The sequence below is a fragment of the Cryptomeria japonica genome, chromosome 2 (assembly GCF_030272615.1).
Source record: "Cryptomeria japonica chromosome 2, Sugi_1.0, whole genome shotgun sequence".
NCBI lineage: Eukaryota > Viridiplantae > Streptophyta > Pinopsida > Cupressales > Cupressaceae > Cryptomeria > Cryptomeria japonica.
The window spans coordinates 444394922-444422598 of record NC_081406.1 but is presented as its reverse complement, the minus strand read 5'-3'; the positions used below and the strand labels follow the sequence as shown (position 1 = coordinate 444422598).

The following is a 27677-nucleotide window of genomic DNA, read 5'->3' as shown; positions in this document are numbered from 1 at the left end:
ATGCAAGGTGTTCGACAAGTGGGAGATTTGTTGGGAAAAATGATGTCTCAACCTTGCATTTATGTGAGGTTACTATTTATAGTAAGTTTTCATTTGAGCACGAAATGGTGCGAAACTCTCCCTGAAGCTTCTGGTTGGCTAGATAAACATTCCGATAAAGTTGCGTCGCAAGGTCACAGCTAGTTTTGAAGATATTAAAGTTTTCGTCTTGGAGGGGTGCAATAAAATGTTTAAACTTAATTTTGGGGACTTTAGAGGCTCCGAAACGCCCTGAAAAGTGGCAGTAACCAGCGAAGCTGGTTACGAGGTGATAGAGCACTTTGCGAGCTTTTCGGCGCTTCAAACAGTTCGTCAATCGGACACCCGGTTCTCAAGTTATGGCCTCCGGAAGTTTGTACTCCTGAAATAGGAAAAATAATTTGTATCGGATACATAAATGAGCTGTAAAAGGGAGCGACACGTTGATGTGTGCTTTAACATGTCATAGGGCATCTAGAAGGGAGATAAGGTCGGCTACACCTTATTGGGTGGTTTTAGCCCATGGTTTTGTAATACCGTTTGACGGTTTCTTGTATTGTATCTCCTATTTATGAGGTGTGTGAGATAGAGGTTGTGTGTAAGAGTCCTATGGCTATTGAGTTGCCTCTGAATCTCTGATTAGTACTACTCTTGCGAAGAGCTTGCTCTGCGAGTATTTTGTAATCTGTTTTTGATTGCTGAATAAAATATTGAGCTGCTTTTGGAGGGTGGGATTTTTCTCCCGAAAAGGTTTTCCCCACGTAAATCATTGTGTTGTGGTATGAATGCTATTATATCTATTTCTATTTTCTGTAACTGTTGTAATGATCTGAAAAAGTTTTGCATTACCCTCCTCTCAAGGTTAGTGTAGGAAGTTGTTTCCGCTACTTAACTTCCTTACACTAAATGACTCTTGACCATTACAGTTGGTCTTCGAAAAAGTCTCTTGTTAGCTCTTTTGTGTTTTCCTTTTCCTTGTAGTTTTTCAGTCCTTTAATGATGATATTAACAACCCTATCACTTCTGTCCTTCTCTTCTCTTATTTGTCTCCTTACTTGATTTTCTATGAGTTCATTTTGTTCCCTTGATGGTCCTTTCACCATTTGAGTCCAAGATTTGGCCTCTTCTATTTGTTCTCTTAGTTGGCTTTCTTTTAACTCCATGTTTGCCATTACAGATTGAATTTAATTTGTGAGTCACTACTTCTTTCTTTCACTTTTGCCTTGATTTCTTCTACTCTTCTGATTTGCTCTAACATTTCCTTTATTGAAATCAGCGCTTATTCAAGAACACAAGTTCTTCACCGAAATGAAATAGTTGGCAAAAATATTTCTATAATAAACAATTAAAAAATAAATAAATATAATAACAAATCCTCATCATTAACGTTAATAACGTTAATATGTTCTATTAACAAGTGAAAGCGCCATTACCATAAAAAGATAAGAAGCGAGTGTTTAAGGCAGTTCAGCTCACATTTCAGTCTAAACAACAATGGCGGCAATCACAGAGTCCCACATGTCGTTCAACCGCAGAAGCCTCTTTCAAACGTCTCTATTTGGTTCTTCCTGCAAGACACCGAGAGCAGCACCACTAATATGTTCACCGCAGGTGGGCATCCAACTTTTTTATTCAGTTTCTACTTCTAACGAATGATGTTCTTGGCATTCACACGTTTGCTTTTCTCTCTCTAAAGTAAACGCTTTTTTTAATGATTGCGTCTTCTCTGAATGGTTTTGAGTCATCAAGCGTTTGAGCAGATGAAAATGAATGTAGTTGTTGCTTGTAATTGTAACAGTTTCCAAAAATAAGAATGGAAGCTCAAGATTTGGCGAAGCAGATGAAGGAGATGGCAACTGCACGAAGGAGATGGGAATCCCAGGTACTTCGAATTGGATGAGTCCTAGATGTCTGCTGCTTCTTTATTGCTTTGGTATGTACTGGGTAAACTTCTGTTGTTCTTGGATTTTTTTCTCTTACAGCTTGGGCGACGTCAGCGCTAGTAAATTAGGGTCACATTCTCAAGTCTCTAGTGTGCGCAACGGTGGAATGTACTCCATATTGGTTAAACAATGACATCACCACGTTACGGGCAGCCTAAGTGCAGTTTAGGGGATTTGTGATTTGAGTTATTCTCTTACTAGTATCCCCTCGCCATTACATGACACTCCCTTGGACAAGAAGTTGATTGTGTTGACCATATAAAGTAACAGCTGAAATAAATGGAGAATTGTATCTCGTTATTACTTTAATTGCACCTATCGGCACAACATAAAACAGAACATTATGTAAAGATAAATATTTAACCTTTCTTTGAATAAGAAGGTGACCGTAATATAAAAGAAAACTAAACCCCAAAACGACATGCACAAGTTTAATCTTACATTTGAACATACATTGCAAATAAACTTAAAAAAATTCTCTCTTTTTTTTGGTTCTTGGGTAACGGTACAAGGCTTATCAGTACTACGCAAGCTGAGAGATTTTTATTTCTTTTCTTGAAAGTAAATACCTGCAATAGCTAACACACATTCTCTCTCTAGCTAAAAGCAAAGACTCGAAAATGTGTATAAAATACAAAAACTAGAATTGGATTACACACGGGGTTAAGCAAATTGCAAGGAGCAAATCGCATACAAAGCTACACGTATTCCTTCAATGAAATATGCAATACAAAGGCTACAACTTTCAAGAAAAACAATTCTATTTTTTCAAGGTTACCAGGAGATGGGGGTGCTTCGACACTTTGGAGATGGGTATCGGTACGACAAATTTTCAGAAGTAGGAGACGAGGGTACTAGGAGACTGGCATTTTTTTATTTATATAATTTAATAATTTTTAGAAAATATCATAACATAGAACATTGAAAACAAGAACAGTGGTAGAGTTTAACAAATTAACATTAACTTTCAAGTTTAAATACACAAATGTCAAATGTCATTTTGTCAAAGAGTCCAAGAGTTCAAAACTCACACTACATATTTCATATTAGATTATCATTACATATTGAAATCCAAAAATATTGATAGTTTGATGCTGATACACAAACAAAAAACAAAAATCAGAAATCTATCATCTGCTCTATTATGTTTCGATCATCCATATCAAGGTCCTCAACTAGGATGATCTCTAGATACTCATCACTCTCTAACTCAAGTTCCTCTGATGGTAGTATAACTAGGGGCAATTCATTAAGACCATTTGGTTCAACCGCTTCATCCCCCATGGCTGCAACTTCTCCATCAGGTGCAATTTGGTCCCATTTTGCTGAAGGACCCTCCATGTACCCAGGATCAACATGAGAGAGAAGACAAAGTGAGATATGAATGTAGAACAAGTTCTTTGCTTTTTTTAACCCTAATTTGTCCCTCTTTTGTGGATAATTAAAAGCTTAAGTGCTCCAATTTCTCTCACAAGATGAAGAGCTAGCTACTTGCGAGAGCAATCTAATTCCAAGTGATTGTAATTTAGGGGTTTCACCACCACTCTAAAGGGTCTTTCTTTGCTTGCATATCATATAAAGCTTCCATTGAAGCAAAATCACTTTGCCCATGTGAAACTTATTCCATTGACTGTTTATAATTTAGGCATGCTCACTTTGACCATAAATCTTCTTTACTGCAGCCCAAAATTCCTTCATTACCTCTCTATCCTCATGTGGAGCCCTCTTATTTGTCTCTTTGTATTATGCCATTTAGGATTTAAGGCATGGGCAACACAATGAAGGGGTGCATTAAGTTTGTTCCGTCTTCCATTTAACTTTTCTTCTATCAAAGGATATAAAGAAAGATCTTTGGCATCAATTATTTTCTTACTCTTTCACATGTGGAATCTATTTCTTCATAAACTCCCTCCAAACATGGCTTGTCTGAGTTTGTAAATTTAATCACCTCACATATAGACCTAATAAAGTCCACAACAAATCTCACATCAGCCTAAAAATGGTTATCAAGGACCAAACCTCTCACCTCAATTGCAGTAACTGATGTAGATTGCCTCCAAGTTGCCCATGTATCACTTACAACCATGGAACACAAAGCTCCTTTGACTTCACAAAGGCAGTCAAGAAGAATAAAGTAAGAAGCAAATCATGTATCAGCTGGTTTGAGAAGTTCCCCCTTGACAAACTTATGATAAATGGTTTGTGTGTGGTGATAGTTATATGAACATCTATATTTTTCTGCCCTTTTTTGAGGTCTGAAACCCATTGGAACTTGCTAATATCTTTGAATGCATTGTTCAACGAATGCACACAACATATGCTTGTACTTTTTTTGCACCATCGTATTTGCTGCTTTACAAATAGGGGTAGCATCGGTAACAACTTGGATTACATGTGATGCCCCACCTCCTCAATGCTGTCACATAGTTGGTTATGAAGAAATCTGCTTTCTTTTCTTGCCCTGAACAGTCTATTGTTTTCAAAAAATAAGGCCCTTTGTTGCATGTCACCATGAAATTAAGTAGTGGACGATTTCTAGCATCTGTCCACACATCCATCACAATATTGCATCCTTCTGTAGACCACACTCTTTTCATTGGTGCAGTTTGTTGCTCTAATCAAGTTTTTTTCTTTGTTATTTAGAGTTGTGCCAAGCTAGTACATTATTGATAGCTTGGACCATCTCTCCATACAAAGGTGAGCAAGTGGCATTAAACAGTGTTCCATTTGCATAAAAGAAGCATGCAATTGCTGCATCAACTGCTTCTCAACCTTGCACATCAAATAGCCTTCCAATGGGGTTTGAGTTGCTAGTATGTGGTCTCTTGTGAGACTATTGTGGTGCTACATCACTAGAAGACACATCTACCTCTGCCTCTCTAGTTGCCCTTGTCGTTGAAGCATGAGAGGAGCTCATATTATAAACTTTCCCATCAACCCTTTCTTGATTCCTCAAAGCCTCATATCGTTCTGATTCATTTAGACAAGGATCAACACCTTTTCTAGGTTGGTGAAGGGAATGAGTGTTCACCCTCATGTAAGTAATAGAATATTAAAATAATGTTATTTTAGTATTAATGCTCAATAGTGTATATTCTATTATAGTTAGATCGTCTTCGATCTTCTCAGCAGTTTCTTATTAGAAACTTGCTATTCTTGTAAATATCCGTGTATTATTTATGAGCGTCTTGCTCATTCTGTGAACAACATCAATTCTTTGAAATCCATATGCTTCTGCATTTGTTTTATGGTATCAGAGCTATAGGAGAAATTTTTTCGAAAAATTTTTAATTCTAGTTTCCAATTAGTGGAAATTTTCGAAATTTTTTCTGGTTTTTTCAAAAAAATCCATCTAGGATTTTTCGGTTGCCTAGCTCCTGTGAAATATCTTGGGTTTGTACAGTCGCGTTTTGTTTTTCGCGACCTGTGTTCGGCGGTGGTCGTGTTGGTGCGCGACCTGCAGAGCCGTCGCAACTTGTGTTCGGCGGTGTTCGTGCTGGTGCGCGATCTACAGCATCGTCGTGGTGCTCCGCCTGTCCGCGACCTTCGTGCGTCTGCAACCTTTGGCGTCGTGCGTCTGCAACCTCCGGCGTCGTGCGTCTGCAAACTTCGGCGTCGCCACCTCCAAGCGTCGCGACCTGCAACCCGCGACCTGCAACCCGCGACCTGCACCTTCGGCGACGCCATTTTTTCTGAAGCAAATCATGGATTCCACGACCCTCTGCAATTTTCGATTAAGGTGTTAACCTTCCAGTTTTTTATCGAAAATCAATTTTTCTTGCAGATTCTTGGTGGGTTTTTCGAACACCAATCTGGTTAGTTGTCCGTTTTTTCTCGGTGTCTCGATTTTTGTGCCTCGATTTTCGAGCCCGTGGATCCAGATTCTGACAGCAGATTCCTTCTGGGTTTTTCGCACGAATTTGTGGGTTGTCTTTGGATTTTTCTGGGTCAGCCGGGAATTGTTTTTTGGGAAACGTGCAAATGGCTTCTCTAACCAACCTGATGTTAGAAGGCAGTTAACGCTTTAATGGCAACAATTACAACATCTGGAAACAGCTTATGTTGACCATTTTTGAATATAGGCGTCTTGACTAGCTCGTTTTGGGAAAAGAGCTCAGTCCTGGTACACCTGGTGCAGATCAAGATAAGTTTGATGAACGCAATCGGGAGGCCGTTATGCTTCTCAAACTCTTAGTGACTGATGATCAGTTACCGTAGATTCCTTCCGGCAAGACAACTTCTGACATCTGGAAGCATCTGAAGGAATTGCATGAGACATCCGACAAGAGCCGAGCATTCTTTCTAAAGAATCAGCTGTTCTCCATTATGATGGACGAACGTATGTCCTTACAGGAACACCTCACAAGGATTAAGGACATCCGAGATCAGCTCGAAGCTATTGGTCGGACTATGGAGGAAGAAGACATGGTAGTAATGACTCTGAAAAGTCTTCCGAAATCGTATGAACACTTCATTGAGACCCTCAATATTACTTCCACTAATGTTGATCTGAAGTTTTCAGAATTGTGCACCAAACTTCTACAGCAGGATCGCTGGAAACAATAGTTTGGTAGTGGTACTACATCAGCCTCCTTGGAAAATGCCTTCACAGCCCAATCCTTTCACAAGGATAAAGGCAAATTTCAGTCCTCTCAGTCTTCTCAGCAGAAAGGCTCTTCTCAGACACAGGATGGAGCTAAGAAGAAGAATGTGCAGTGCAATTACTGTCACAAGTATGGCCATATGAAGAAAGATTGCCGTCAGAGGCTCGCTTCTGAACAAAAGAAGCAGGGAGGGTCACACCAAAAGCCGCATGTTGCTGAACATTCCGAGCAGAAGGAGTCTGCCTTTTATGCCTTTATGGCTAAGAGGTCTTCAGATCATGCCAGGTCTTCTGCTTGGTACATCGACTCTGGTGCATCACGTCACTTTTCTCATCGGTGTGACTTGTTTACAGACTTCTCACCTTTCAGTGATTCCGTTGTATTTGGCGGAGGTGAGGAGTATACAGTTGTTGGCAGAGGCACTGTTCAGATACAGTCTGGTGGCAGGACTCTCCTTTTTCTGAATGTGTACTATGTTCCTGGAATGGAACTTAATCTGCTCTCTGTCAGCCAAATTATGAGGAATTCTCCTCAACTAGATGTGGTGTTCAGTGCTCACAAGTGTTCCATCATTGATCGGGAGACTCGTCTTACTGTTGCTGTTGGTCTAGAGGATCATGGCCTATATAGGCTTCTTGACACTGGTGATTCTCCTGAAGTGGCTCTGGCAGCTCGTGTTTCTCCTCTCAGCACTTTGTGGCATCAGAGATATGGACATCTCAACATTCAGTATCTCTCTCAGCTATCTCGGGAGGGACTTGTTTTAGGGTTACCTGATATTCAGACTCAGCATCTTGGAGTATGTGGCGCCTGTCAAGCTGGCAAACAACATCGGACTTCATTCACACATGGAAAGTCTTGGCGCGCATCTAAGGTACTTCAATTACTTCATGCTGATATTTGTGGTCCTCTGAATACATCTTCTGTTACTGGTTGCAAATACTTTTTGCTTATTGTAGATGATTTTAGTAGAAAGATGTGGGTGTACTTTCTTAAACATAAATCAGATGTATTTAGTATCTTTCAGAAGTTTAAGTCCTTTGTTGAAAAAGAGTCTGGACATAGTATCATTACTCTTAGGACAGATAACGGGGGGGAATTTTGTTCTTCTGCATTCTCCAACTTCTGTGATACCCATGGCATCAAACGCCAATTGACTACACCCTACACTCCTCAGCAAAACAGTGTTGTCGAGTGTCGCAATCGTACGGTTGTTGAGATGGCTCGCTCTATGTTACAACACAGGAGTGTTCCGAATAAGTATTGGGCTGAAGCAGTGTTTACTGCTGTCTACCTACTTAACCGTTCTCCTACTCAGGCTGTTAAGGGGAAGACTCCAGAAGAGGTTTGGTCTGGTCGGAAGCCTAAGATCAGCCACCTAAAAGTTTTTGGCTCTGTTGCCTATGTTTGGATTCCAGATGCTAAGCGCTCCAAGTTGGATTCCAAAAGTCAGAAACTCATGATGACAGGATACAGTGATCACCATAAGGCCTACAGACTGATAGATATAGACACTGAACGTCTTATCTTCAGTCGTGATGTTGTATTTGATGAAGACAGAGGATTCTTTCAGTCCCCGTCTTCTGAGCAGAGTTCTGAGGATCAGCCTCACAGTGTTCTTATTCCATTAGGTTCGCCTGATGGGAGGGATGATGCAGAATCTATTTTCGATGATGCACTACCTGAGTTCCCTCCGGAGAATAATCCTCCTCCTGCTGCTCCTGTTCCTGATCTTGAGCCTCTTCCAGCTCCTCCAGATGTTCGCACTTCTACTCTCCGGCCTAAATGGTGGGCCAAGACCATTGGTGATCTCAGGGATACTGAGCTCATTGAGGGTAGGACTTCCCGTAATGGAGCAGTTGTCTACCATAAAGAGAGCTCCTCATGAAGTCATGTCAGATTTCAGCCACCGTTTTCAGAAGACTTGGGATAGAATCCCACAAACGGTAAGACCTACTGCTGACCATGCTTTCTTGTATTATTTAAGAGCTTTGAATAGTGATATCTCAGTAATGGTACAATCGATGGGAGACATTTCTTTACCCCAGGCCTATGCTATAGCTATTAGAGCTGAGAATAGCCTTATACAGACTGGTAAAATTGCCCCCAGACCTGCTCTACCAATTTTTCCTACCATTCAGCCACCGATAGCAATGCAAATACCTCCTTTAGCTGTTATTCCAGCTGTACCAGCATTACTAGCACCAAGTTCTCAGTCTGTTAGACAAGAGAATAACTTTCTAGCACAGTCCAATGACTTACAAGAAATTAAAGGACTGCTGCAGACATTTGGCTGCGAGATTGTGAATCTGAAAAGGCAGCAAAACCAAAATTATAGGCCAAATACAACCCCTTATCAGGCCCCTTTCCAGCCAAACAGGCCTCAATACCAGCAAAATCCTCAAGGCCAAAGACCATTTATGAATCAAAGGCCATTTCAACCTTACAATCCGAATGCTGCGAGTACCTCGAAAGATTTGGTTCCTATGCAAAATAATTTGTTGCATGAACCAGAATGGTGTTTTCCATGCAATCTACCTCATGACCAGGCCACATGTTCTAATGGTCTTATTAACCAAGCTCTTATGGTACAAAGCGCATCTGCTGTTCAACAAGTTTCAGTGGACGATACAGCGGAACGGAATGCATCCATACACTTGGATATGCAAGGGGAAATGTCCTTTCTTAACTTTCAGAGGGAAGAATTTTGTGGAATGAACAACCCACAAGCACCAAATCAATTACATAATGCTGTTGCAACGTACACAAGGTCAAAAAGGAGAGCTGTAGATGATGGACAGCAAACAGATAGCGATATTTCTCTGCAGAAGCACGTTCCAAACGCCCAACAAGGGGCTGCTGGCTCGTCTAATGGACAAAAAATTCCGTTTTTACCAGCAAATCAATCTGCTGAAAGTACAAAACAGCTAAAAGATTCAGCGCAGCCAGCGTCGGTAAAGGAAAAAGGTGTTGCTGTTCAAAAAATTCAGAACAAAGTAAGTGTACCTGCCTTTAATATCATTGATCATATGAATAAGGCTAATGTTACCTTGTCCATGTGGGACTCATTGGCTATCCCTGGTCAAAAAAGCCTCCTACAATCAGCCTTGTCAGATGTCAATTTGGCACATGAGCCCACCAATGAACAATCTAGAGTGATGCTTACCAATGTTTCGAAAACAGGTATTGAACAGCCAGAAAAGGAAGTCAAGCCACCTCCTTTTTATGTTTCTCTAATCATTGGTAAACACCTAGTCCACAATTGCATGATAGACTCAGGAGCTAGTAGCTCCGTGATGCCCAAACAAATAGCTGACAAGCTAGGAGTGGAATATGAACCTCTTGAACAGGGAGTAGTCCAGTTAGATGGTACTGCTGTTAAAACAGTCGGTGTCATAAAAAATCTGAGTTTGACCTTACATGCATGCCTAGGTTTTGCCATTCCGCAAGAGGTTTATGTCATTGATTTACCTCCTTACTTTGCTATATGTCTATCACGGGATTTCACTGCTAAGATCGGTGGGTATTTATCTTCGGATTGGTCCCACATGTTTTTTAGGACCAGGTATGGCACTAAGGTCACTATTAAGTCAGAGGTAATAGCAAATGACCATATAGAACCTTATGTACCCCCTGCTATAAATGATAACTTGTCTATTCTTGACGAAGAAGAGTGTCCTATGGCCAAAGAATTGGATACATAGGTCGATGGTATTCCTGATATGATATTAGACAAGTGGGCAGCTGAAAATAATCAAGTTTTAGTAAACAAACAGCTGTAGGAGCTTGGTTTTGGTGTTTACTTAATGCACGAACCTGATACCTTCCTTCCCAACTTGGTGAAAGTTGAAGTCCAGCATTTAGATCAACTTGATAATGAGGTTTGGAGGTTATTTTTTGATGGTTCTAGGAGTTCAAATGGCTCAGGAGGAGGTTGCATGCTTATATCTCCTCAAGGGGGAAAATATTATTCTTCTTTCAGGTTTTCATTCAGCTGTACTAACAATACAGCAGAGTATGAATCGTTGATTCAGGGCCTATTATGGGCAAGGAAGAAGAAAATCAGATGTCTCCAAGTGTTTGGAGATAGTGAACTCATTGTAAATTAGGTATGAAGTATTCATGTTACAAAAAATGATACTTTGAAATGCTATAAACACAGGGTATGGGAGTTGATAGAAGAATTCTGTGCTTTCAATTTGCTGTCTATTCCGAGAAGTAGGAATAAGAGTGCTGATAGACTCGCTGCCATAGGAGCACAATATGATATCCCGGATAACATGAATAGTGACAGCAAGCAGCAGTATGTGAAGGTCGTTGTTAGACCTTCTATCCTAGATAATAATGTTTTTTGGCAAGTCTTCGAAAATGACCAGCAGATTGTAAACTTTATAAGGGAAGAGGCTGAGTTTCATGCAAAAATCAAGATAGATTCCAACAGCAATACGAAGATCATATCATACAACTGAAAGGTAATAAGTTACCCAAGGGATTGGTCACCTTGGAATCCATCTTCAATTTTGACGACCAAGTCAGGAAAGAAAGGTCCAACATTCAGATTGATCGGGACCACTATGAGGAGGTTGAGATTTCAAGGGGTAAGCTTCTTAAACTTGGCAAATTTCATATCAAAGGAAAAGAGGAAGCTTTTATATCCCTTTGTCAAGAATTTAATGATATATTTGCTTGGCAATATTCTGATTTGAGGGGATTTGACCCTAAGCTTGCACAACATACAATAGAACTCTAGCCTAATTCCAAACCAGTAAGACAAAAACAGAGACCATTAAATCCCAAATTGGAGCCCTTGATGAAAAAGGAATTAGACAAGCTGATTGAGAGTGCTATAGTTTTTCCCATCAAGCATACTTCATGGGTTTCAAACTTAGTTCTCGTAAGAAATAAAAATGGTGAAATCAGGCTCTGTGTAGATTTTAGAGACCTCAATTGAGCCTCACTGAAAGACCATTATCCTCTACCTTCTATGGAGCAGATTCTGCAAGTAGTTTCAGGTTCTGAAATGTTTTCTCTACTAGATGGTTTTTCCGATTATAACCAGATTTTGGTCAAAGAGGAGGACCAATATAAGACAACTTTTACTACCAAATGGGGTACTATGGCCTATAGGAAGATGCCTTTTGGGTTGTCCAATGTAGGAGCAACTTTCTAGCGAGCCATGGATATGGCATTTCAAGGTTTGATGTATAAAATAGTGCTGGTTTATTTAGATGATATCACAGTGTTCTCAAAGGAAGCCAAGGATCATCTAAACCATTTGAGGCTAATCTTCGAGAGGTGCAGACAATTTGGGGTGTCTCTTAATCCCAAAAAGTGTATATTTGCTATCCATCAGGGCAGGTTGCTTGGTTATGTGGTCTCCAAGCATGGTATTGCCATTGATCCCGAGAGGATAAGTGCCATTTTGGCCCTTCCTCTACCAGCTCACAAGAAAGGTCTGCAAAGCTTCATAGGAAGGATTAATTTTGTCAGGAGATTTATCCCTGATATTGCAGATTTGCTGAATCCTCTAACTGCTATGTTGAGGAAGAATATGTCTTATAGCTAGACTAAGGAGGGCAAGAGAAGTTTTGAACTAATTAAAGAAGCATTGGCTGCTGCTCCTACACTTCTAAATCCTGATTTTTCTAAGGACTTCACTTTGTACGCCTATGGTAATGTAGATTCTATCTCAGCTATGTTGGTACAACAGAACGATGAAGGCTCAGAACAGCCTTTAGCCTTCTTTAGCCAAACATTGAAAGACTACGAGCTAAGGTACACTTTTGTAGAAAAACATGTGCTTGCTGTTATCAGGAGTTTGAAGAAATTCAAACACATGCTGTCTAACAATAGCATTAATCTAATGGTTGCTCATCCGAGCGTAAAAGAGTTTCTATTGAGCAAGGATCTCAATGACAAGAGGGCTGGTTGGGTAACCAAGGTGATGGAATATGACGTCAAAATTCAGGTTACCAAGCTGGTTAGAGGCAAAGGGTTGTGTGAACAGCTTGCTGATGGCATTTCTAGCTCACCAAAGCATGAACAGGAAGCTGTTCTAACACTGCAAGATGACGAGTAGGCAGAAGTTTTGACTCCTACTGCTGATTGGGTGCAGGAAATGGCACATTTTCTGCAAACTGGTGAGTGTCCTAAGCTGCTGGACAGAGCTAAAAGAAGGTATTTTAGACTACAGTCCATACCTTATGCACTTCTTAATGGCATCTTGTTCCGTAAAGATTTTAATGGTGTATTGCTGAGATGCATTGGGCCTAACCAAGTAAGTAAAGTGTTGCATGATTTTCATGAGGGATCAGCTGGAGGCCATTTTTCACCAAGGGCGACAGCTCTTAAAGTGATGAAAGGTGGCTATTATTGGCCCACATTATTTAGAGATGTGCATGTATGGGTTAGAAAGTGCAAAGAATGTGCCCTTTTCGCTGGAAAAATGGGATTGACAACTTTACCTTTGCAACCAATCCAAGTGGAGCAGCCCTTCATGAGGTGGGGTTTGGACTTTATTGGGGTGATAAACCCTTCATCCAGCACTGGCCATAAGTGGATACTTATAGCCACTGACTATTTCACCAAGTGGATTGAAGCAGTAGCACTCAAAGAGGCAAATGAGACTGCTGTTCTAAATTTTTATGAGGATCTGATTGCCAGATTTGGAGTTCCTGAGTCCATCATTTTAGACAATGGCCTCACTTTTGTTGGCTTTAAAATCTCTGATTGGGCTGTCAAGAAAGGGATCTACCTAAATACGTCTTCCAACTATTATCCGCAAGGCAATGGCCAGGTAGAATCAACTAATAAAAATCTGATTAGGATCATTAAGAAGACCATGGAGGGTAACCAACGGAGTTGGCATACTCAGTTAAAATCAGTCTTATGGGCTGATAGGATCACCCCAAAAAGGTCCACGGGACAGTCACCTTTTATGCTGGTGTATGGTAGGGAAGCAAGGCTTCCTATCTCTTTCGAGCTTCCAGTGCTTGACTTAGCAAATCAGCTGGAAACGCTGGAGGAAGGCCCCCTAATAGTGAGATTAGCTCAGTTATTTGAGCTAGAAGAGACTAGAAAGGATGCTATGAACAAGATAGAGCAGCATCAAGCTCAGATGAAGCGATCTTTTGACAAAAGAGCGTCTCCAAGAAACTTCCAGGAGGGAGATGTGTTGCTGAAATGGGACACCCTCAAAAGCAAGCCTGGAAAGCATTCCAAGTTTGATGCATTTTGGAGCGGGCCTTACATTATTTCTGAATGTAAACAGCACAACGCTTTCTAGCTCTCCAAGCTGGACGACAATATGGAGCCAATCCCAGTCAACGAGATTCACCTCAAGCATTGCTTTTGAGGTATGATCAACAACTTTTATGTAATAGAGTAGGGTTTTGGTTCTGAATAAGTGCTGTTGCACTGTTAGTTAGTTGCTGTTTTGTTTTCCCTAAGCGCTTCGTGTGCAGTTAGTTGTTAGTTGTTTCAGTTTTCGCAGTGGTAAGCTGCTGTAGGGTGCTATGGTCCTGTAAAGTAGGCACCCATCATATGAAGGAGTGAATGAAAGAATCACTATCACATAATGCATGTCTGCCTCACAAAACATTAACACTCTCAGCAGTTTTTGAGTGTTTTTAGGAGATGTTTTGTTGCTGCCCTGTCCTAACCTATCAATTACACATGTAGGGTGCATGACAGAAAGATTTCAAACTAACTGCCATAAACCATACACCCATACTCAATAGGTTAGGACAGTCTTGGAAAGAGATTTTTGTAAGTGCTATGAGCGTGTTTGTTTCAATTTTCAGCAGTTTTCAGTGACTCTGTGCCCAATGAATAGTCTAAGGCAGCTGGTCAGGATGTTTAGCAGGCAAACATTTAGCAGAAATCGCCAAAAATGTTACCAGATTTTCACCTACAGGCTCAATCAGGTAGAACCACTAAGTTTTTTGAGCAAGTGGTATTTAATGGCTTCTCTATGTTGCATTTCATTACAAATGAAATAACCTCAAAAGAATGTAGAAAGAAAAGATTGCAAAGAAAGCATTTCATTGATATAAATGTACGAAGCATAGAAAGATTAGGCAAGTCTTTCGGAAAGAATGTAATCTTTATTAAAATGATAGAATGCATGTCTCACACAATAAACCGTGAGACTGACCATATTCATTCAATATGCATGATGCACATGAAAGCTAAATTATACATGAATAAGTAAATGCTAAAAATGCATGTCTAGAGGGTGACCAGTCATTGCTTGAATGACTGGCGCTTGTTGGCTGATCCATAAATCTGCTTGTGTTGTCCTGCTCCTCCTTGCTTCCCAGGTCCTCAGTGCTCCTTTTTCCTGCATGATTCAATAGGCAATAGGTTAGAACTGTGTTCTAAGCAATGAAAAGTCATACACTATACATGAGCATTCATTTATACATGTATAAGTCAGTCTTAATGTGCAAAGAAAGGAGATGCATATTTTAGGTGTCCAAGAGAATCAAGAGAAATCATCATAAATAGGCATATTATTTCTAACATGTTTGCTTCATGTGCAGCTACAAATCTGATCATGTTCATTTTCAGCATGTGGGGTGAAATGGGCTCCCACAAGGGTTGAGCTCAGCGTGCTACAATCTAGTGTTTAAAGCGAAATATGGATTCTCTAAATGTTTCAGTATAACACAATCAAGTAGGGGTTCATTATTCACAACAGTGAACTAGTCAATTCACTGGTACAAACAACAAATCATTACTCAAAAGAGCTACACTGAAACATCAAAGACCAAGCAGCCAAGTCACATCAGAGTTAAGAGAAGAAATAAGGCATCTCATGGCATTTTCAGAAAAAGCACAAAGGCTTCATGTGCATGTAGGACAGCAAAGGCATTTTGGCAGTCTATGCGTGAATACCACGACAAATAGCAGGAGGACAACCTTCCTATGACAATCCTCCATTATAAATCAGTCACAATAACAGTGCCAGGCATTCACAACAGACAAAGACAATCGTTTTCAAAGACTGCATGTGCAGTACATATTATTACACAGGTAACAATCAGATCATGACATTTATAATGGCCAAGATTTAAAGGAATCAAGGTATATCATGTTACTCACAGACCAGCTAATGAGCACCTTCAAGGCACAATGATGATTTACATAAGTATGCCTCATAGTAGTGACAAGCATGCCTAAAGATACGCAGTGAACTGGTAATATTTGAATCTGAGATCACAAAGAGGGTCTTTTGTGAAGCATGGAAAAGGGACATAACAGTGAGTACATTTATACAATGGAGGTGCAGCCATAGAGCCTAATAACTGAAAGAAATATAGGCCATAGATACAAAGATGACGGTCACCATAAAATTGACAGTCTGAAAAGCCAAATGCACAGTGAACAGATTATTGATAGCAGCCATGCTATGAAATAAGAAAGAAAGCAATACATACAGACAGTCATATTGAAAAGTATAAACCATCTTTGAAAAATAATATATATGAAAGAAGAGCAGCATCTATATCGAAGCAGCTCTTGCGACATGATATGTAGTGTGACTATGATCAACTACTTGCCAAGCCGCCGAATAGGCCTGATGCCATATTTCATTGGCCCCAGGATTTGGCTTACTGGCCGATAACAAAGGATACCAGGACTGCATCATTTTGGCTTGCCATTGACAACTCCACAGTTGAAAATGGGTGTCTGCATTTTGTTCCAGGGTCACATCTGGAACCAGAATTGCGAGACCATGGTATTCTTCATGCTGATCGTAATAAGTCCCATACAATTTCAGCTAAACTTTCTGGAAAAGACTCACCCAAACCTGCAGAATTAAAGCGTGGGGATGCTACTGTGCATCATGAATGAGTATTACATGGATCAGGTGGCAGCTACAACAATTCTAATTGGAGAAGAGCATGGGTTATAGCTTTCAGATCTTAAGAAACAGTTGAGGAGGATGACTGTCAAAGAGGTGACTGCAGCAGCAGGTTTCTACAGTCATTTTCCAAATAAATGCAGAAAATCGAATTTAATTTGTAACATAGTGAAATAGCAAACAAGAAGCCTCGCCTGGAGCAACCATTGATGGCCGAAATACACAGCAGTGTTCAAATAAAAGAAAAAAAAACTCATGATCTGAAGAGTATGTGCAATAATAGACATATATCTACAAAAGTGCAGTATTTCAACCCCAAAGAGTAGTAGATTTTCACGTTTTTAAGTGAGCTACAATAGAAAATCGAAAATGAAATGCTTGAAATATGCACCTGGAAGTCAGCAATCATTTCCAGAATTTCGAAAACCCTCAGAATGTAGCAAGAAATCATCATGGCAGCGCCCAGCAGATCAACCAAAGGAAGAATCACGCCCAGCAAGAAGCCCCTGCGAATTTTCCTCATGGTGGCACCCAGAAGCAAGGCAGAGAGATAGGAAAATAGCGCCCGGCTAGAAAGAAAATAGCGTCCAGCACTCAGTGGAATCGACAGAATGATGCAAATCAAATGCCCTTCGTTTCAGCTTTCAAACCCTAGCATGGCAGCCACTCCACGCAACAGCTCGAGAAGGAGAGAAGAAATATCGAATGAAGGAAATGATACTTTAGGGTTTTTTCTTTTCCCTTTATCCTCTTTGTAGCCTTTGAGCATTTTTGCCTTTGGTTTATTTTCATTCCTTTCCCATGCCACGCAAAAATGCCTAAGGGGTCGATGAAATGTTTTTCATCCCCTTGTTTAAATTTATTAAGCGATTTATTAATATCACTTAATATTTGATTTGTAATGTTAAAATATATTAAGTGATATTAATAAATCACTTAATAAATTTTATTTCTTTGTGGAAGCTAGGCATGGGTTTTAACTTAAATGAGATAAATATTTACTAAAATGATTAAGATTTATTACTTAATTTTATTTTTGTTTAATCTCATATTTATCTTTATAAAAGTTAAAAAATTTAATAAATACATAAGAATAATGTCTACTAAAGTGATTTAAAATTCATCACTTTAACAAAGGTTTTCTTATTGCATTTATAAAATTTTAATAAATAAAAATAATAAATTACTTGTTAAAGTGAATTTAATCACTTTAATAAATAACTTAATTATTTTCATGTTATTAAATTTTGACTTTAAAAGGTAAAAATGAAATTAAACAAATATTTAATTAAGAAATGAATTTTAAATCTCTAAATGAGATATTTTTCTCATTTAATTGTGAAGTCAAAGAGATATTTCTTGCATTAATGAAGGCTTGTAGGCTTGTCTGGGAATATTTGTGAGTCATTTATGATGCAATTAAGAGCTTTTATGGTAGCATATGGGTTGGCTTGACTTTGGTTCAAGTGTGTTCCCTTTCAGACCTGTTTGAGGGCCTGAAAAGTGGATTTTTTGGTTCTGCTCGCCCAGGAGGAGGTGGAATTTTGTATTCATTATCTGCTTTTTAGAAGGCATATATTCTACCTTCCTTCACTTTTGTAAGGGTTCTTCTTCATTCATCTTTTTAGTAGACTGTAATTTCTGAGTTCTCTCTGCAAGAAGGAATGTTTTTGTAACACATTTTCAGGAACAATAAAGCTTAGTGATACCTTTTTGGCAGGGATAATAGCTTGACTTACCTCTCTACTTCTCATTTTTTCTGTTATTGTGTCTTTAGTGTTAGGCAGTTCTTTGTGGTTGGCTTATGCCCTGTAATGTCCCCTTCTCATGATGCTCTTTCAGTGGTACATTAGCCTATTCCTGAGACCCGTAGGCTAGGTGGAATGAGTAATCAGGGTCTAGCATCGATGAAACGACGACTTACTATTTTTAGTAAGTCAGGGAATGACCATTCTGGTGCCACTGTCCTACTGAGTCCTCCTTGCTTTGCCTCTAGACGCGATGATCATATTTTTTTGAGCATTAATTCTTGACTTACTATTTTTAGTAAGTGGTTGTGTGGCACAATTCTATTTTTGGCAGTAGACAGGGTTCTGAATTCTGCAGCAGTCTGTGGTCGTCCGGGCTCAGTTTCATCCCAGTGGTGATAATAATCAGTGCGGGAGAAAATTGCAACATAATTAAATATTATTTCCTTATCCTAAGGTTAATATTTAATTAATCTATTTATTGGCTACTGGTTTATTAATTTGGGATTAATGCCTATTTAATCCTAAGTTTGGCGAAATTCAGTTGTTTTATGGAATGAGAAATATTTTTAGAAGGATATTATTTCACTTTGCATCGCCATTATGTGCCTAAGTGTCTAACGTGGGTCCTCCCCCTTCTTGGGCGTGAGTTTTGACTTAGGAGAATGGGCGCTACACTTGGGTCCACATGTAAGTGGAAATGAAATTCAAATGCAAGCATGGAATTTGGAGGGATGTCATTTGAATTTGATGAATGAAGTTATAAATATGAGGCTTGGGTTCTCATTTGCATCATCTTGAAAATCTGTAATGTTATGCTACCGGATTGGCGACAGAACTTGAGGCTTCGGAGTGCGTCTCCCTAGTGCTACCCGGTTTCGTACTTGAAATACAGTACCTAGCTGTGCCTTGTATTCCTCTACCGTTTTCAGAGCTTTGCCATTGACATCTTGGTGTTGCAACGATTCTGTAGTTGCTGGTTTTGCCTGTGGCTGAAGCATATTTTTACTCACATCTCTCTGCTGGAGCGTCTGACAGTTATGGGTATCAATCCTATCTTCCTTCCCAGCACTGGCAAATAAGTTTGTAAGTTTTTAGCACGTTTGTTTGAGTTTTGAATTAATTATGCAAAATCGAAATTCCTAGTCTAGGCATGGGTTTTCTGCCTTGCATTGGGATGCGTGCAAAATAAATAAGGGTCTTTTGGGGGTGTTGTTTTGATTGGTTAGCATTGCATATGTTGTACGGTGGGTTTGGGACTGGTTTGAGCTAAATTGGATGTAAAATGAGGGAGATATGAATATTTTGGCATTTATCTAGGCTGTTGGTTTGTGTTTCCAGCCTGCAGATTTGGTTGTAATAGAAATTTATATCTTTACTATAGAAATCTGCATTACTCTCCTTCTATCATTTCTATTATTGTAAGGTTAGGTAGTAGTACTACTAACCAGTTCTCTCTTTGTAATTCTCATCCCGCTGAATAAGTGGAAGAGGCTGGCTTGCCGCCTGATATGCAATAATTTGTAATTTTCAGTCCTCCCGCTGAATAAGTGGTTGAGTGATAAGTTCAATGTTTTTGGTCCTCTCGCTGAAATATGCGGTAGAGTGATTGTTAATGTAATGTCCTCCCGCTGAAATAGGCGGTAGAGTGATTGAACTTTAGTTTCTTGTAATCTTTCCCTTGGTCGGTTCACCGCCAAGAAGTTTAGTTTCTATCCTGCTGGATAAGCAGAAGGGGATGGCTTGCCGCCCATGCAATTGTAATTTTCAGTTTGTTTATTGATGCTGACGATCCCCGGAACACCGTATGCTCTCACCCTCCCAGTCTGGGCTCTCGGTGAACAAAAGGTGGAAGGGTTCCCTTTTAGTTGTTTGCTTATTACTCTAACCTTAACGGGTTAATTGTTGTGGATGAATTGGTATTGGCCTGAAAAAACAAAAAAAAAATTAGTGGGATATTACATGCCCCCCTTAAAATTGCGCTTTCTATTGATGCCTTATACAGAAATACATATACTCTTGCAGGTCATAAGCTGTGTTTTTCAGTAATTATCAGTCTTAGGTTGTGAAAGAAGGAGTTTTTCCTCTTAGGATTGTGGTTATCCAGCCTTCTTATGAAGTATTGATGCAGAGATTATGGGTTGTTGGTTAGTGTAAAAGAGCGTCATTATCACTATTATACTGTGTATCTTTTGCTTATTTGAATTTCAACATATCATCTGGTGCATCACCTTAGGTTTAGATTTTAGTTTCATATGTTCTCCTCCTCACTCTTTTCCCTGAAGAAATTGTTAGTTTAGGTGAAGAATTTGAAAAGAACCAGCTTACTCTGGATGTCCACTTCAGTCTTTAGGTTACCCACAACCTCGAAGTGTTCCCATGTTTCAATAGGCAGCTGAAGTTCACAACTTTAGCAGAGGGTGCAAGGCTTTATTGATAACACTTCCTTCCCAACCTGATCCTTCTTCAACTTTGCTAGTTCTGCTTCCATCCTTTTGTTCTTGGCTACTTGTTCCTTCACTATACCAACCAATTCCACATTGGTGACTCTAGAGGGTATCTCTTCTTCACCTTGTCCCTCTGTTCTATCTCCCATGGTTCAAACTCTTCCCAAGTTTTTCTAGAGCCTTGATGCAGAGATTGGCACCAGTAGGGTGATAAACCACTCACACACCTCTGGTCTTCTCTTTTCGGTTATGTTTCACACCTCAACGGTGATATCAACTTCTCACCACTAACCAGGTTGACACACTCCTGCCCACTTCCTAAGACCTATTAGGGTCTTCCACAATGCTTATTTGAAACACAAGACGAGTATTGGTTTTTTGAGGACTAGGCAAGCCCACCGGTATAGGTCTACCGGTACAGGGTTCACAGTTTTACCGATACTGGTTTCACAATTTTACCGATGCTGGTTTCACAGACTTAACGGTACTAGTTTACCAGCTAGTAGCCCTATTTCACTATCTTTTGGGACTTTTCTCCAAATAACACCAAACAACACTTTAAACAAACTTAGGTTTCACACACCCTTTTGGGACCACTATCATGTTCGAAAAGATTAGATTTCCACCCTATTCTTGCATTCTTCAACACCTACTTGGTTACAGGCCTAATTGATCAGGTTAGACTGGTCTCACAAAAGAGGTATGGAGAATGGGATCATAGGAAGGTTCCAACCTTTCGGGAAGTTTCTCCCATATTCCAATACCCAGTTTCAACACTTCAACTCATCTTCTCATCATTGTTCATTGTCTATTCAAAGAAACTCATCTAATCTAATCTATACTCTCAACCGGTTTAGACTAGGGCTTGGTGGCACTGTACCAACCAACTCCTCTGACCTCGCCCCTATGGAATCTCAAAATACACATCCCTAACTAGCATTCTACTCATGGCCATCGGATCCCAATGAGTAGACTGCAAGTTAGGGTCTTTCTTGCATTATAACCCTTGAAAAATGGAGGGTTTCAATCCGCAGAAAATAAATGTTTGTAACTTCTACTAAACTTTACCTTGAGAGGTTAGACTTGGTGCATTAGAAAGGTGTTTCAGAGTCACTCCTAACCAAATCAAGACTTCATCAGAAATTTTCACACTCTGTACGAATCGTACGGAAAAACCTCTGTGTGGTGAAATCAAATTTGTCTTATTTTCTTTCTCCACCAAACTTTACAAAACCTTCAACCATCTTCCTATGGTTGTCCACGTATATATAAACCTCTTCCAACGTCCATAACCAACTTTTGAATAGTTAGGACCGTTGGAGAAGTAGTTGTCATTCTACCGGCAACTTTGAAAAGTTGCTTGACAACAAATGTAATATTTTGCAATTTTTGAACAACGTCGGTTATAAACTACCTAGACCGGTCATTATTTACTACAACACCTAAGACAACATCCTAGACATACTAACTTTGACAAAATCGAAATTCCAAGCCTTCATGGCCTAATAGACCTCTAGGTTTATATGCTCACCTAAGAGATTATTGACCATACAAAATAGGCATTCAGTTACATCAAGGTTGATCATTGATCCAACCCACAATTACAACATAAAGAACCTATAGACAACACTATGTGCTTGAAAATTAGCTGTGAAATGAAGTGTGCAATGAAATGTGCTCTGCACCACTAAGAACAATCTCCAAAACATAAAACGATGTGCGGATCTCCGGGAATACCGGCCAAGGTCCAAAGCAACATCTCCAACAATCCGCAAGTCACGGAGATCAACCGCAACCCGATCCAACTCATTGTCAGACTAACCGGTAAGAACATATCAACTGGGCCAATACCGGAATCGATTACTCACCAAGAACAAAGCCGAATGCCATGAAACTCGAACATGACAAAGACCACGAACACAAGGGAATAAACCCAAAACCACAATGCTAAACACTCAAAAAAGAAGAAATGCCACACTCTCAAGCAATTCCACTAAAAACTGCCCAACCGGTAAGAACTAGACCGGTGCTCCTGCATCACCTTCTTTCATAACTCTGTGAAGGCTTGAAGGAATGGCAACCTTATGTCATCCCTTGTGTCTTTGGAGGGTGCCCACTTATCGTCAAAAGTTGATATATCTCGAGAGGCATCTCATTATTTTGCTGCGTTGTTCACATAGGCCTCTCCCCCAATGAGTGTGGAGGAAGCTGCAAATTTGAATTGCATCCCCCCAATAGTTTATCAAGAGATGAACAAGACCCTCATCCACTCTATTGCTCTTCAAGAATTGGAAGATGTAGTGTTTCATATGAAGAGAGGTAAAGCCCTGGGTCCTGACGGATTTTCCATTGAGTTATTTTAGGAATTCCTAGAGATAATCAAGTTGGATCTTCTTGAGGTGGTTTAGGAATCACATAGGAATAAGAAGATGTTGAGGGCTATGAATGCTACCTTCCTTGCTCTTATTCTTAAAAAAGAAGCTGCAAATAAGTTAGATCAATTCAGGCCCATTGCTCTTTGCAATGTGGTTTATAAAGTCATTACCAAGCTCATTGTTGAACGTCTCAAGGTGTGCCTCAAAGATCTGATTTCTAAGGAACAGGGGCATTTGTTGAAGGCAGACAAATTATGGATGGAATTGTGATTGCTGCGGAGACTATTCATTCTATGGCATCATCTAAGGAAAAGGCCATGTTTATTAAGCTGGATATGGCAAAAGCCTATGATAGAGTTAAATGGACTTTTTTGCAAAAGGTCTTGTTAGCCTTCGGATTTGCCAGTGAATGGGTTGATTGGATCATGAGTTGTCTTTCCACTACCTCCTCAATTCTCATTAATGGTGATCCTTTTGAGTTATGTAGTGCTTCTAGAGGTCTTCAGCAAGAGGACCCACTTTCTTCATTTTTGTTCATCATTATGGTAGAAGGGCTTGGTAGCTTCATTGAGTATAAGGTCCTACAGGGATTGATTCAAGGTTGGAGATGGTGTAACAATTTGCCTCCTTCCTCACACCTCCAATTTGTTGATGACATGATTTTGATGGGATTGGCTAGAATTCAGGAAGTAGTTAATTTCAGGAGAACTCTGGACACTTATTTGGCTACATCAGGGTGTTGAATTAATGAAGCCAAGTCTTCCATCTTTTCTTTAATACTCCTAGGATTATCCAGAGTAGGATTGCTCGTATCCTAAGATTTCGGATTGGTACCCTGCCTTTGGTCAATTTGGGGATTCCTCTTGGTTTGGGATCTCAACGTTGAATTTTCTGGCAAGAAATCTTGGAAAAGTTTTGCAAGAAGGTTAGTCATTGGACCTTTCGTTGGCTCTCTTCTGTTGGCAGGGTTACTCTTTTGAAGTCTGTTATGCAAGCTCTCCCCCTTTATAGATTCTTTTTGTAGGTGGCCCCTTCTAGTTTTATGAAGGATTTTGATGCTCCGTCTCGTCAATTTCTTTGGTCTAGTAATTTTCTCTTAGCTAAGTTGAGTTTGGTCAAATGGGACTTAGTTTGTAGACCAAAACAAGAAGGAGGTTTAGGGCTTCGTCCTGTTGGGATGTGTTGATGTGTTTTTAGGCACAATCAAACACAAAATAAAATACCCAAAAGTATCTTATCCTCTCTTAAGCAAAATCTTCCCAAATGCTAAACTTTGTGATCAATTGGAAGACTCCAAGGTTCCTAATGTCGGGTCACGACTTGTGGATAAGCACAGTTGGTCGATGTGATTGCTGGTAATCCAAGGGACCTTATGTTGAATAATTGAATGTTTGATTTGTTGGAACTTAGATTATAACTACTTGCTTGGAGAATAACAAAAAGGGCAAAGGACATAGGGTTTAAAATGTCTAAGATTGTAGGAACGATGGACAATCTTTGGTGAAACTCGACTAAGCCTTTATTTGACATGCAAAGCAACAACTCCACAAAGCTTAGTGCGATCTCCTAAGGTAAGCACATGATGTTCAAATCACTATCAACAACGAGGATACCATCAAGGCAATGCATATCAAAGTGTTAATAGCAATTGAAGTTAAGTTCATTAAGAATTCCAGTTGACCACACAAAGCTAACTTACAATCAGCAAATTGCTAGTGATATGGATAAATGAATTTCACTATTATCATTCATCTAATCAACATGAAAGCAAATGGATTGAGAAGTAGAGACCATGCAACTTTTTTAAATGACACATTAATTCACCATAGCTTCAATGAAATCAATTGTCTTTTACAACAAGATTTTGGCAACAATCTTTGCCTTTCCTAATCTAACTTCTACTCTATCTTCTATTCTATTCTTCTTACTCTTGACCTATTAACTATTATTAACTTGCTATTAACCCTTTACAAATGAGGTACTTGAGCCTTTTATAATGCTCTCAATAAAATTCAATGGCTCAGATCAATTTGGGATCAATGGCCGAGATTATTTACAATAAAACTCTAACTAGGGTTTGTTACATCAAACTTCCTTTTGGCCAATAAGATCATTACAATGAATTGGGCACCTATCCATCTTGATTTCTAACCAATGAGAGATTAGGTTAGGTACATAAAATAATATTTGATGAGGCGCCATGTGTCACTTGCTCCACCACGAGATGAATCAGGTTCATTGAACTTGGACTTGCTGATGTGGAAGTAACTTGATTGGCTTGAATGTGAATAGGATGCCACATCAACCTCTTTTGAAACTATCTCCATTCCTTGATCATGTTCACTCTTCTTTACTCTAACTTGGAAATTTCCTTCCTTGTGATGCATTCTCAAATCTCAACCTTTGAATCTTGTAGTACTTCCTTCCTTATCCTTCTTTGACCTTGAACTTTTTTGATGTAATTCCTTACCTCATGTATGGAATCCTTTGTTTGGTGAAATTCCTATGATGCTTCCTCCTTTTGATTGCGGTTATGATGATCTTCACGTGGAGAAATGTTGCTTTAACCCTCTCACATCCTTACCATGCTTGTAGAGCACTTAGAAGTTCAAACACTTGGTGATTCTCTTGGAATGTTCTGATTATTGTGTCGAAAGGCTCTTCATCTCTTGGAATACATGTGAAGTGTCCTTCATGTTTGGGATAGTCTACCTCTTAACTTGACTTTGTGCAAAACAAAGAGACTTTTGCATTAAAACACTAGGAATGAAAACAAAATTTCACAAAATTTATGTTTTTTTAAAACCCTTTCAAATCTGATTATGAATTTCCAAAGCTTGAACTGATGTTGCTTGACTTGTGATCTGATCAGATGATGTTCAAACCAGAATGCCCTAGCTGGGGGGATTCGCCAAAATCAGACCTGATTTTCTTCGAATTTGATGAACAAAATGGCAGACTGGAGTAATTTATCCTATATCAGGTTAATATTCCCTTCACCCTAGGCTGGAATTTAGCAGATTTGAGGATTAAAATCAGATGAAGCAAAGTTGAATCACTTCAAGCAGCAGCTCGTTCTGGAAGAAGACTTTAAAAATAACCTTAAGTTAGGTCTGATTTATTAGGTTTGATTTTTTTTATGACCTAACTCAGGTCTGGACCAAATTTGCTTTATATTCCTCACCCTTTTCTGCTTTTGGATTCGTTGCCCTTGTTGACCTTTAAATTTGCCTGAATAGTGTAAGATTTGCTGATGAAATTGCTCCACTTCTGCTGGTATAATGCACTCAGATCTGCCTGTAGAAATTCGCCTCTGCTTATTTCTGCTCTTCAAATTCGTATGTATGCTATTCCTTTACTTCCAGCGATATCAGTAACTTTAAGCGATTTTCTCCCTCCAATCTGCTGAGCGAACTTCTTCTAATTGGGATAATTGGGACTGCTGGGCGAATTTCTTCTTTGCATTTGAAGTTATGCTTTGAAAGGCATTTCTCCTTGTACTAATTGAAGTTTAGAGTCATACCTTTTCATGTTCTTTGAGGGCCGACTTGACATTTTAATGATTCAATTAATAAAATCGCCTCCCTTTTCTTTCTTTGCTGGCCGACTTGAGCAAGTTGTTTGTGTGAATTTTCAAAGTTGTTTAACCTCTAGCTGTGTAAGTTGAAGGTCGCTTAGTCTTTGGTTTCAACTCCTATGTTTGGAAGTTAGAATTTTAATTTAATGATTTCCAACCTCCATTAGTGTGACTTGAAAGTCTTAAATTTGTGAGATGTCAATTTTATTTTCTCCTTAATCATACCTTTTCATGTTCTTTGAGGGCCGACTTGACATTTTAATGATTCAATTAATAAAATCGCCTCCCTTTTCTTTCTTTGCTGGCCGACTTGAGCAAGTTGTTTGTGTGAATTTTCAAAGTTGTTTAACCTCTAGCCGTGTAAGTTGAAGATCGCTTAGTCTTTGGTTTCAACTCCTATGTTTGGAAGTTAGAATTTTAATCTAATGATTTCCAACCTTCATCAGTGTGACTTGAAAGTCTTAAATTTTTGGAAGTTAGAATTTTAATTTAATGATTTCCAACCTTCATTAGTGTGACTTGAAAGTCTTAAATTTGTGAGATGCCAATTTTATTTTCTCCTTAACTAAGAGAATTAACCTCCATCTCCCTTCCAGCGAACTTCATCTTATCTGACTTGTATCCTTCTAACTTCTTTGAAATTCGTCTTGATTTTGATTAACTTGTCCATTTAGAGGTTTGGTTCTTTTGACACTTAGTAATTTCAACCTCTATCCTTGTGGCTTGAGGGAGCGAATTTCATCTTTGTTTGCATTTCAACTTCCAGCCGTCTAGGTTGAATTTACTTTGTCTTTTGTTTTAACTCTCATGTTTAGAGGTTCGAATTTTGATTGGGTAACTTCAAACCTTCATCCTTGGGACTTAGAAGTCTCATGTTTGTGAGGCGTCTATTTTTTTCTCTTTTACTAAGCGAATTCACCCTTCATCTTCTTTCAAGCGAACTTCATCTCATTTAACTTAATCTTTCCAACCTCTATCCGTCCAAGTTGAAATTCGTTTCATTCAATCTTCAAGTGAATGTGTTTCCTTTTGATCTCGCTTCCTTAGTAATTTGATATCCTTCATCTTTTAGAAATTTGACTTTGTTACTTGAGCAT

The 27677-nt window shown here is 39.3% G+C and overlaps 1 protein-coding gene across 2 annotated transcripts in view; it reads left to right on the top strand.

The window, feature by feature from the left end:
- The first annotated feature begins 1452 nt into the window (after positions 1-1452).
- The window catches only part of LOC131031597 (rhodanese-like domain-containing protein 11, chloroplastic), a 205943-nt gene continuing 179718 nt past the window's right edge, over positions 1453-27677 (top strand). The window contains exons 1-2 of one of the 2 annotated variants that reach the window (XM_057962750.2): positions 1453-1629; positions 1817-1900. In XM_057962750.2, coding sequence (XP_057818733.1) covers positions 1513-1629; positions 1817-1900 — 201 coding nt within the window. In that variant the 5' untranslated portion in view covers positions 1453-1512. The remainder of the gene's footprint in view (positions 1630-1816; positions 1901-27677) is intronic. The other variant, XM_057962749.2, reaches the window with a different exon arrangement.